Here is an 11,719-nt window from a genome sequence, read left to right on the forward strand (position 1 = left end):
GTGATGTATGGCTTCCCAGGTGGTGGCGGTAGTGGCAAAGAACCTGCGTACCAGTGCGGGAGACGGAAGAGAAACGGGTTCAGTCCCCAGGTCAGGAAGATGCCCTGGAGGAGAGCATGCGACCCACTTCAGCATTCTTGCCTGGGGAATCCCATGGGCAGAGCAACCTGGTGGGCTGCATACAGCCCACAGGGTTGCGAAGAGTCGGACACGACTAAAGCGACTTGCTGCTGCTGCTGCTAAGTCACATCAGTCGTGTCCAACTCTGTGTGACCCCATAGATAGTAGCCTACCAGGCTCCCCCATCCCTGGGATTCTCCAGGCAAGAACACTGGAGTGGGTTGCCATTTCCTTCTCCAATGCATGAAAGTGAAAAGTGAAAGTGAATTTGTTCAGTCGTGTCCGACCCTCAGCGACGCCATGGACTGCAGCCTTCCAGGCTCCTCCATCCATGGGATTTTCCAGGTAAGAGTACTGGAGTGGGTGTCATTGCTTTCTCCACTAAAGCAACTTAGGACACACGAATGCATGGAATTTAAGCAAAATTCAAGTTTTTATGTAGACATTTTGAATAAATGTATACAGATTTCAAATTTCCGTGTCCATAAATAATGTTATAAATATATAACTTATATAACTTTATAAAAATACATACATACATGCAGCTACACCTATGCATGTACATACTGTTTTTCTTCTTATTTTTGGCCACACTGGGTCTTCCTTGCTACACGTGAGCTTTGTCTAGTTGTGACAGCAGGGGCTACTCTTCCTTGAGGTGTGTGAGCTTCTCGTGGTGGTGGCTTCTTTTCTGGGGGGTATGGGCTCTAGGCGCACGGGCTTCAGTAGAGGTGGTGCACAGGCTTACTTGCTCTGGGGTATGTGGGATCTTCCTGGACCGAGACTGAACCCGTGCCTCTGGCGCTGGCAGGTGAATCCTTTACCACTGAGCCACCAGGGAAGCCCTCATTTATATATTTCTTGTGGCTGTCTTTGAGCTACACCAGCCCAGCTTAGTAGCTTTGATAGTCAGCATGGCCCACAAACCTGAAAATAGTTACTACTTGGCCCTTTACAGAAAAACCTTGCCAACTTCTGGGCATCTTGCCCAGAGCCGGCAGGGCCCCTGCTGGGGGATAGTCAGGATGACCCAGGAGCAATGTCTAAGGCAAGCTCTCTCTCCTCTCTCAGCATATTGTGGATGCTGCTCCCAAATTCCACTTCCATGCCACTGGTACCCTCTCCCCCAGTGGGGAAGGCTGGATATGACCTCGCCATTCCCAAGTCTACAGGTTCTAGGCAGCCAGCTCTCCCAGGATTCTCTTGGACATTTGCACCCAAACTCAGAATCTTATTTGGCACACGGAAGGATGGCTTTGTCCCCCATGGGCCACATATTATTAGACTGGTGCCAAAGATTCTGATTTTAAAAATAAGACAATTTCCCTGACTACTTAATTTGGAAAAACATGCATAAAATATGCTCTGGTTATCGTAAGTAAAAACATGCCTGGTTAAATCTTCTAAATCTGGTTTACTGGGGGAAAAACAAAGAAGACAAAGGGGTGCAGGTGTTGGATGAATTCACATTTGTTTTATTTGTTTTTCTTTATTTTTAATTGAGAGTAATTACAATATTGTGTTGGTTTCTGCCATACATCAACATGGATCAGCCATCGCTATACATATATCCCCTCCCTCTTGAGACTCTCTCCCACCTCCCACCACATCCCACCCCTCTAGGTTGTCACAGAGCCCCGGTTTGAGTTCCCTGCTTTATACAGCAAATACCCACTGGCTATCTATTTTATATATGTTAGTGTACATGTTTCCATGCGACGAATGGAATGTTTGTTTTAAAATAACTTCCCGTGGAGTTACTGAACTGAGTAAACCTTAGCCAAAAGCCCTGGATTTGCAGGAGCCGGGTGGGTTTTGTGACATTTTCCTGTGTCTGAGCTGTGAGCTTGGTTGGGTAAGTTATTTTGGCTTCCAAAGCCTGAGTCTGTCCATAAATCATTAAAGTAGTGAAAACGCTGTCTGTCTCCTAAGAGTGCCATGATGATTCGGAAAGGTAAGTTCCTGGATGTAGTAGATATGTAACCCATGATAACTTCTCCTGTTCCTTGTCTCATCTAGACCCTGCCTTAGAGTCTGATACCCAGTGTTAATCCACAAAAGCAAAGAAGATGTTTTTTCACTGTGAAAAATTTCTCACTTTTTATTTGCTTCATTGACTTGAAAAACCTTTATTCCATGGCTCTGGGCATTTGAATAGAGGAAAGTAAAATCATAATTTTATAGATTATTAGATCCACACAAGCAGCCAGTGTAGATAATCCCGTGGTGAAAAATCACTCTAATAAAATCCCTCTTCTCTTATTTATACTACACTTTTCTGCTTCAAGTCACCCAGAAAAACGAGTGGGCTTGGCCTCTGTTTCTGTCTGCCTGAAGAAATGCATGAAGGGTGTGTCTTTGTAGCTGGTGTGTTCTGACTAGCCTGGGAGATAGAAAGGGGAAAAAAGAACATGATACTGCAGGCCTGGAAGGACCGAGGCATCTCCTCATCCAACAGCCTTGTACTATAGACAGGGAAACCAAGGCCAAGCAACTCATTAATGGCAAGGCTAGTACCCTAAGCAGGTGGCCCAGCGCCCTGTCTCGTGTTACTTACTGCCAGGCTGCTGGAAGTCTCAGGGATGCTAACACTGTATCTAATGCTGGTACTAATACTCTGGGACTTCTCTTATAACGCAAGCATTGGGGAGCTACGGCTTTGAACACAGACGAATGGCAGGACTGCAGACTTCATCAGGGAGGCTCAGCACACCAGAGCCAGCTGCACTTCAGTCGGCACAAGTGCAGGACACCCAGAGGCAAGGCCAGCTAGCTGGACGTCATCTGAGACAGGCCAAAGGCTTGGGGGTCAGCTCCTGAGTGGGATGGAGAGTTTAAAGTTCACTCGGTGTTGGGACTTCCCTGGTGGTTCAGCAGATGAGAATCTGCCTGCCAATGCAGGGGACACAGGTTCGATCCCTGGTTCAGGAAGATCCTGCATGCCGGGGAGCAAAACTGCTGCACTGCAACTACGGAAGCCCGCGCACCCAGAGCCTGCACTCTGCACAAGAAAAGCCACTGCAATGACAGTAGCCCCCACTCGCCACAACTAGAGAAAGCTGCTGTGCAACAACAAAGACCCAGCACAGCCACAGAGAAATGAAGAACCTTTTGTTTAAATTAAAGAAAAAAATAAACTTCACCTGGTGCCTTTCAGCTTTATTCCCCACTCGCCACTACTGGGAATGGAACTCAAGAGTGAGGCGAGGTCGGCAGGGAATCCTGAGGGTGTGCCACCCAGATCCCCTTTACGGGCCTGTACGCAATCCTGTAGCCCACCAACTCCTCAGTCCATGGGATTCTCCAGCCAAGAGTACTGGAGTGGGTTGCCATTCCCTTCTCCAGGGGATCTTCCCCACCCAGGGATCAAACCTGGGTCTCCTGCATTGCAGGCAGATTGTTTACCGTCTGAGCCACCAGGGAAGACCTGCTGGAAGTGTGCTGGCTTCTAATATCTCCCAGCTCCCTCTGTCTATGGAGACCTGGGCCAAGTTAAATGGGAGCTGCCGGGGAGGCCATGCAGCCCCTTCCCCCCCCGGCCCCAACTCTGGCCAGTGATTGAAATGGGAGTACAGAAGCCCAGCCTTCGGCATCAAGTGGTGCAATTCCCTCTCCAGAGACCCTCGTGCGGTCGGCTGAAGCTGACTCCAGCTGACACCACATCCTTGCTTTGCTCCTTCCCTGGCCCCATCCTGCTTCCCCCACTCTCTTCCCCCTGAGAGCACCCCTCAATCAACCCCTTGTAGGAGTCTTCCCATCTCAGACTCCACTTCCAGGCACCCCAGTCCTAGACAGGATCACTCCTAGAAGGCCTTAACACTGTCCATTTATTGTGATTGGTGCTGAATATATTTTGACTCTGTGATAGTTCCTGTCCTTGGTGAATTCCTCCCACCTCTGGCCCCATCTCCTTCCTCTCTCTGGGGAGGTTCTGTCTTTAATCCCTGCCCCTGACAGCAGAGGTTTCTGAATGCAGCTGCTACATGGCTGTGTGGAGTTGTGACAGCTTTAGGGGCAGCATTATATAGGAGCAATATCCTTTCTGATTATTGAATCTCAGAGTTCATTTCACACCAAGACATCAAATAAAACCAGACAATACAAGCCAGCTCCGTGGTTATGACTGGAAGAGAGGAATCTCATTGTTCACCCTCTAAAGTTGTGTTCTGTTCCTTATCAACCTCATCTGAAACCTCAAGAGTAGAGATGTTTCTCCAGGAAGAGTAGAAAGTTTGGGCTGGCTTTGATTTGTGTTGGAGATGATTGACTTGCGATGGGAAAGATAGAAGACCTCCCCAGCCCACTCTCTGCCAAAAATCTTCATCAAGCCTTTGGTCCTCAGATAGGTTTCAATATCCTGTTGGAGCTGGACATCTGACCCAGATCGAGAATACAGCCTTTTAAACGCTCACTACCCTGAGAAGCCTTCCATAACCCTCCGCAGAGGGAGGGGCCCCTCAAGAGCCCCTGAGTGGAGGCAGCAGGGCTGGGAAGCAGGTGCCTGCTGGGGTTAATATACGTAGAATACATGCATGAACGTTTATTGATAAAAAAGAGCCACGGTCACTGACTGTTCTGCTGTTGGTGCTGCCATTGATTCCTTTATCTTAGGAAGGATATTTTCTCAGTTCTCTATGATGTAGCACTTGTATAATAAAGAGAAGTTTTCAGAACAGTTAGGCACAGAACAATTTCCTTTTTAGTGTAAATAGCTACTCATGGACACATACACGTGTGTTGAAATAGACTAGAAGCATGTGGACCAAAACTCTGGCAGGGCTAGCCGTTGGGTAGTAGAAAGATGCGTTCTCCTTTCCCTCTATGCCTGTGTGTCATCATTCCCAATACTTCTACAACGGATAGATAGCATGCACGTTCAAGCCAGAGTACAAGGATGATGCTGTGTGGCAGAGCGTCGTTTCTGAGCCGTGTTAACCACTGCAGGGACATGGTGACAATCTGGAGTTGGCACCACGGGCTATGCCTCTCAGTCTAGGGGAGACACGGTTTGGAAATCAGTGATTCTAGCCTTCTGGGGCCAAAAGAGCAAACTGTTCAGAGCAGAGCGGGAGTTGATGGGGCTGTCCACTCAGGGGTAGCACTTAGAAGAGGGAGGCGAGCAGAAGCTGTTCCCAGCTCTTGCCCTCGGGCGCCCTGTCAGTGCGCATCCTTCCTGTGGCAGTTCCTCGCCTGCTGCAGGCGACGGCTCCAGGTCAACCACTCCACTTTCCTGTCCTTTGTGCTTTTGTGTGGGGTCTTTCACTGTGTGAGGGGAAGGGGAGGGGACGATGAGGTGGGGGATAACCTTTCTATTCTTAAAGCTGATTTTTAAAAAATCTTTTTATTAAATTATAGTTGACTTACAATGTTGTGTTAATTTCTGCTGTACAGCAAAGTGATTGTTACACACACACACACACACACACACACACACACACACACACACTCTCTCTTTTCTATGTTCTTTTCCATTACGGTTTGTCACAGGATGTTGAGTAGAGTTCCCTGTGCTGTCAAGTAAAGCCTTGCTGTCTGCCCGTCCTATGTATAATAGTTTGCTCCTGCCAGCCCCACAGTCCCCCCCGCCATCTTCGGCCCCCCGCGCCCCCTTGGCGGCCACAGGTCTGCTCTCTGTGTATGTGAGTCTGTTTCTGTTTCGTAGATAAGTTCATTGGTGTCACATTTTAGATTCCACATAAGTGACATGGTGTTTGTCTTTCTTTCTCTGACTTACTTCACTTAGTATAGTCATCTCTAGGTCCATGTAAGTGGCATTCTTTCTTTTTTTTTTTTTGGCAGAGCAGTATTATATATACGCACCACATCTTTCTCCATTCATCTGTTGCAGGACACTTAAGTTGCTTCCATGTCTTGGCTATTGTGAATAGTGCTGCTGTGAACACAAGGGTGCATGTGCCTTTTTGAATGAGAGCTTTCTCCAGATAAAGGCCCACCAGTGTGATTGCTGGATCCTATGGCAACTCTATTTTCAGTTTTCTGAGGAACTGCCATACTGTTTTCCATAGTGGCTGTACCAACTTACATTCCCACCAACAGTGTAGGAGGGTTCCCTTCTCTCCATGCCTTCTCCAGCATTTGTTACTTGCAGACTTTTAAAATATATATTTATTTTTAATTGGAGGATAATTGCTTTAGAATGTTGGGTTGGTTTCTGCCATACATCAACATGAATCAGCCATAGGTATACATATGTCCCCTCCCTCTTGAGCCTACCCCCCACCTCCACCCCATCCCACCCCTCTACATTGTCACCGAGCACCAGGTTTGAATTTGCAGACTTTTAAATGATAGCCATTCTGACTGGTGTGAGGTGATACCTCATCGTAGTTTTGATTTGCATTTCGATAGTAATTAGCCACTTTGAGAATATTTTCACGTGCCTGTTGGCCATTTGTATGTCTTCTTTGGAAAGATGTCTGATTAGGTCTTCTGCCCATTTTTCAGTTGGGTTATTTGTGGGGTTTTCTGTTGTTGAGTTGTATGAACTGTTTGCATATTTTGGAAATTAAGCCCTGGTCGGTTGCATCATTTGCAAATATTTTCTCCCATTCTGTAGGTGTCTTTTCATCTTGTTTATGGTTTTCTCTGCTGTGCAAAATTAAAGCTGATGTTTTAAATTTGGGCTTTCCTGGTGGCTCAAGGGGTAAATTCACTTCTCTCCTCTTAGTTACTGTTTTCCCTTCTCTAGTTACTTCTCCCTCTCTAATCCAAAATAAGTTAATAACAATTTATTTATGATGGTGATAATAATAATTATAATTATTGCCATTGTGAAAGTGAAGTCGCTCAGTCGTGTCCGACTCTTTGCAACCCTGTGGACTGTGTCCATGGGATTTTCCAGGCAAGAGTACTGGAGTGGGTTGCCATTTCCTTCTCCAGGGGATCTTCCTGACCCAGGGATCGAACCCTGGTCTCCCACATTGTGGGCAGATGCTTCACCGCCTGAACCACCAGGGAAGTCTCCATATTGCCATTGTAGTCCTCCTAAAGAGGCTGCAGAGTTATCTAGGAACACAGGAGGAGAGGTAGGATATTAATGATAACGCTTTTAGGAAAAAACTCAGCATCTTTTTACCAAAAGAACCAGTGAATATGGAATTTAACTCCAGCCAAGGTAGTCCTATGACCATAGAATATTCTGAAATAAGATTCCAAGGTCCTAACTATAATGAGAAAGATCACAATTCTAGACCATTATACAGTGTGAGTCATGATTTAAGTCCAGAGTGGGACTTACAAGGAAGCCTGAGAGGTGGGGTGGAATTCACAAGTGTATCCTCTGGGATAGAACCGTGTGGAGCTTCGGACTGCTGAGAAAACTGCAGGGACAAGACTCCGAGGCACAGCCACTAGGAGGGGGCTCTTTTAGGTTCTGAACAAGGTTCAAACCTGCAGTCCAGGGTCAGACCCAGGGTGAAGTAGAGAGCCAGGGGGGTCATCAATCTTGCTCCACCCTGCCCCTGCCAACTGACCCTCAGGAAGTCTGACGGAATTTCCCAGGAGCCCAGCAGGACTCTGGTCACAGTGCAAATTGGGTCCTGGTGGGTACCCCTCCCCAAGCAGGTTATTTCCTCAAGTGCCAAAAAAGCTTTCTGGGAGACAATTTGTATGAAGGGTCAAACTGAGGCCTTAGGGTGTTATCAGGATGCTAAGTATTTTGACCTTCATCACTGGCCCATGAAAGCACAAAAAATAATGGGTCCTCCCCAGCACATTAGCTAACCCCAGTCCTTTAAGTAAGGAAACAGTTCTGGCAACACTCAGACAGTTGGAACACCAGAAAATGCTGAGTGAGAGGTGGAGAGAGTCCCTTATTTGTCCTGGGTGAGCCGCAGCCGTGCCACCAGAGAACCACAGTAAATCCGCATCCTCCTCAAAACACCCTTGGACCCTGGCCCATTCCTGGGGGTGGCAGAAATGACTACATGTCAGCACCCGTGTAGGGGTTTTCAAAGCTAGACTGGGGACTGTGAGATCCTGGTGGTTGGAACTGATCAGGGAGAGACAACAGATTGTGGGGCCCCACCCCAGAGCTTCTGCATCTGTAGTTCCTGGACAGGGCCCCAGTTTTACATTTCTAACAAATTCCCAGGTGCTACTGATGCTTCTGTCCCAGGGACCTTACTTTGAGAACTATCAAGAACAGTACCTGCTATTCACCAGAACGGAATGCTCTAGAGCACGTATTCACGCAAAAGTGGGGAGGGGATGGAGAAAGGGAAAGTAGCTTTAATAATTTTTTAAAGGTGTTTATTAGTCCATAAGACTTTACTTGAGAAAAAATCTTAATGCCAAAATACCCCGTTTTAAAACCAGCTTTTGAAACGTGTTCATATACTAAAGGTTACACATATGAAAAGGAAATGTACATGCCTTTTAAAATGAATCATTTTCATGAAAGACACTTGTCTCAGAGGACCTACTGATTTTACCATTTCAGCACTTTACTGGGTGTTTTGTGGGGCTTACCAGAAGTGGGTAAAAAGATAAGTCACATAAAACTCTGTATGCCACCATGACAAGTGGTAGTGAGGCTGAGGGGGTAGGGATGTTGTTTCAGGGGAGGGCAGTGTGGTGCAAGGGGGAAACTACATGGGGCGGGGGCATTAGGGTCAGTAATTTGGTTTCCATCTCCCACCTCTCCCAGACAGGTAAGGGAGATAGAGTTAGCCCTTCTCTAACTTTTTGGAGATTCCCTTTCTCACGTTTCAGGGGATCATCTCGTAATTCTTGGATTCCTTTTCCAAATCAAATAAAGAAAAGGCACATACGCATCTCTGGAGGAAAATGTCTGTATTAAAAGCCAAAAAAAACACAGAGTACAAGAAGAAACGCCCATCTGGCCACGTCACTGGATAGATCGACTTGGAAAAAGGTTCATAAAGTTCATTTTCAGCGGTAACAATATATCGATGTTAAATCATTCCCATGCCCCCCTTTTAAATAAATTAAAAAACAACAAATTTCAAATACTATGTTCAGATACAAAGAGCTTCTCTGACTACAGCAATAGCAATTTAACTTTTTTTTTTTACTAAAACTTTCATTTAAAACAGTTATTAAATATATAAAACAAATACACAGGATTTGGTCGTTTTCTGCCATGAATATAGGGCACGTGGGTGCGGGGAGGGAGGAGGGCAGGGTGCGCAAATAAGGGGAAGGGGCCCCATTTCCCTCCTCTCCGTCTTCCAAGCTGCGGATCCCACCCTGCAGGGCAAGGGCTTGCAGCTTTTCGGAGCCAGAAGCGGGGCACAAACCTGGCTTTTCCCACACGCTGGGGCCTCTTCGGCGGTCCCCTCCCCCGAAGAACTAACGGTCACTACAGCACGAAGCACACCGGCCGCGTCTCCCGGCGGGAAAGGCACCGAGAGCGCGGACACGGGACGGACACGGAAAGGAGCGGGGCGGGTCACTTGGTCGCCGTCCCCGAGGTGACGGCCGCGGCGGCGGCCGCAGCGGCTGCGGCGGCGGCGGCGGCGGCGGTGGTCCCCGCGGGCACGGCGGCGGGGGCGGCGGCGGCGGCTACGCTGGCGGTGGTCCGGCGCTGCTCCATGCCGTTGGGCAGGAAGCCGGCGATGATGGGCACCGGCCAGATGAGGGCGGCCACGCTCCACACGACGATGACCAGGGTCATGAAACAGGCCACCAGCGTGGACTCGATGGGCTTGCGGTTCAGCCGCCAGCCCGGCTCGCCCTGCAGCTCCTCCAGGCTGAAGTCCAGGCAGCAGAAATGCAGTGGCTCGCCCTGCAGCCACAGCGGCCCGGGGGGCTCAGTCGCGGGGTAGGCGGGCAGAGCGGTGGGCGCCCCGGCGGTGGCGCCGGTGGGCCGGAGGCGGCCGGGGCGGCGGCCGCGCACCCAGCCGCAGCCCACGCAGAGGCGCAGGTCCTGCTGCGCGCCGCCCGCCGCCAGCCCCAGGTGCTCGATGAGCAGCGGCGGCCCGACACGGTGGAAGGCGGCGGCGAAGAAGGCGCGGCCGTGCGCGTTGGTGGAGAAGAGCAGCAGGTCGCACTGGAAGCCCCGCGGGCGGCCCCAGCGCACGAGCAACGAGCTCAGCATCTGCCGCTGCACGCTGATGTTGCACGGCGCAGCCGCCTCCTCCTCCGGGCGCTCGGGGGCCCCGGGCGCAGCCGAGGCCAGCAACCGCGGGGCGGCCGGCTCGTCTGAGGACGACGCGTTGACCGAAGCGTTGAGGGGCGCCCCGAGGAGGCCCGGCGCGTCCACAGCCCCGCCGCGGGCGGGCGGCAGCGGGCAGGCGGCGGCCAGCAGCGCGGCAAGCAGGGGCAGCATGGCCTGCGGCGGGCGCCTACGCGCGCGGGGCTGGCGGTGGCTGCATGGCGCGCGGGAGACGGGTAGGCGAGCGGACGGCGGGATCGCGGGGGCTGGCGGCGGGCGGAGTGAAGAAGCGTCGGACCCCCAGTCAGGCCCGCGCGGGGGCGGCGCGGAGGCGGGGGCGGCGGCTCGCTTGGCGTGGGCTCCCTCCCGGCCCGGCGGCGTCTGGGGTTCCCCGCCGCCCCCTGCGCGGGGGCCCTCGGACGGCCGGGCAGCTCTGCTGGGCCGGGCGCTCGCGGGGAGCAGGAATCCCCGGCTCGGCTCCGCCTCCCGCGCGCTCCGCCCCGTCTCGCCCCGCCCACCGCCCGCGCGCCGCCCACCGCCCGCGCGCGGCTCGGAGACTCCGGGGAGGGCGGGGTTGCACCCGCCGCGGCGGGGGCGGGGGCGTGGTCGGGGGCGGGGGCGTGGTCGGGGGCGTGGCTGGCGGGCGAGAAGGGTGCAGGCGCGTGCGGGGTTAGGCCTCCGAGGCTTGCGCAGGGGTGCGGCCGCGGCGTCTATGGAGAACATCCGATGGTCGCGGTGGGGGTTGGCAGGGCTGGCGGAGCTTGCGGACGCGCCCTGGCGGCAGGGCCACACCGCCGGAGTCCAGCTCCAAGCGGAGAAGGCGCTCTGAGAGAATTCCGTTCTCTTGAGGGAGGCTCAAGGGCCCGGCGACCAGTCTTTGTCACGCCTGAGGCGGCCGTGTGGTGTCTCACCTTAGTGCTCTCCGGACCCCGCTCCTTTCACAGAGGTAAAACTGAGGCGTCCTCAGGTCACCGCAGGAGCCAGAACCGGAACTCCTGGCCACCGTGTCTCCACAAGTCTGGAGAGTTCGGCTGGTTTTTAATGTGCCTCCAACACAATAGATCCACTTGGTATTCTCACAGCAAGCAGACCCCAAGGAAAATTCCAAGAACTCTGTGGAGTTGAGGTGCAGGGGTTCTGGTGGGAATGTGAGCCCCGCAGCGGTTCTGGGGTTCCCAGGAAACAAGCCCTATCTGGCAGGTCCGATGAGCACGGTATTTATGAAAGATTCGTATGTAGAACATTTTCAAGGGAAGATTCATCCCCGTTAGGGCATTAAGTGGAGGAAAGCCTGTCAAGAATAACTGCCAAGATCAGATTTATATGTTTAAAAAAAAACACTTTTTTTTTAAAGCAATTTAGCCTTTTACACTTATTAAGAAAAATTCCGTGATGCCCCTTCAAGAGAATGACCCTGTGGTTTGAAGCCACTGTGCCCTCGGAACACCGGCTATTCCTGAG

General features: G+C 51.3%; 1 protein-coding gene across 1 annotated transcript; it reads right to left on the bottom strand.

Annotated features, from left to right (window-relative positions):
* Positions 1-8,819: 8,819 nt before the first annotated feature.
* Positions 8,820-10,432, bottom strand: TMEM158 (transmembrane protein 158). Its single transcript, XM_052647229.1, has one exon. The coding sequence runs from the start codon at positions 10,430-10,432 to the stop codon at positions 9,554-9,556; it is 879 nt and encodes a 292-aa protein (XP_052503189.1). The 3' UTR covers positions 8,820-9,553.
* Between the last annotated feature and the right edge of the window lie 1,287 nt (positions 10,433-11,719).

This window comes from Budorcas taxicolor, chromosome 1, assembly GCF_023091745.1.
Source record: "Budorcas taxicolor isolate Tak-1 chromosome 1, Takin1.1, whole genome shotgun sequence".
NCBI lineage: Eukaryota > Metazoa > Chordata > Mammalia > Artiodactyla > Bovidae > Budorcas > Budorcas taxicolor.

Bases quoted from the DNA above. Each gene is read 5' to 3' on its own strand.
- TMEM158 (XM_052647229.1), bottom strand. From the start codon at position 10,432: ATGCTGCCCCTGCTTGCCGCGCTGCTGGCCGCCGCCTGCCCGCTGCCG.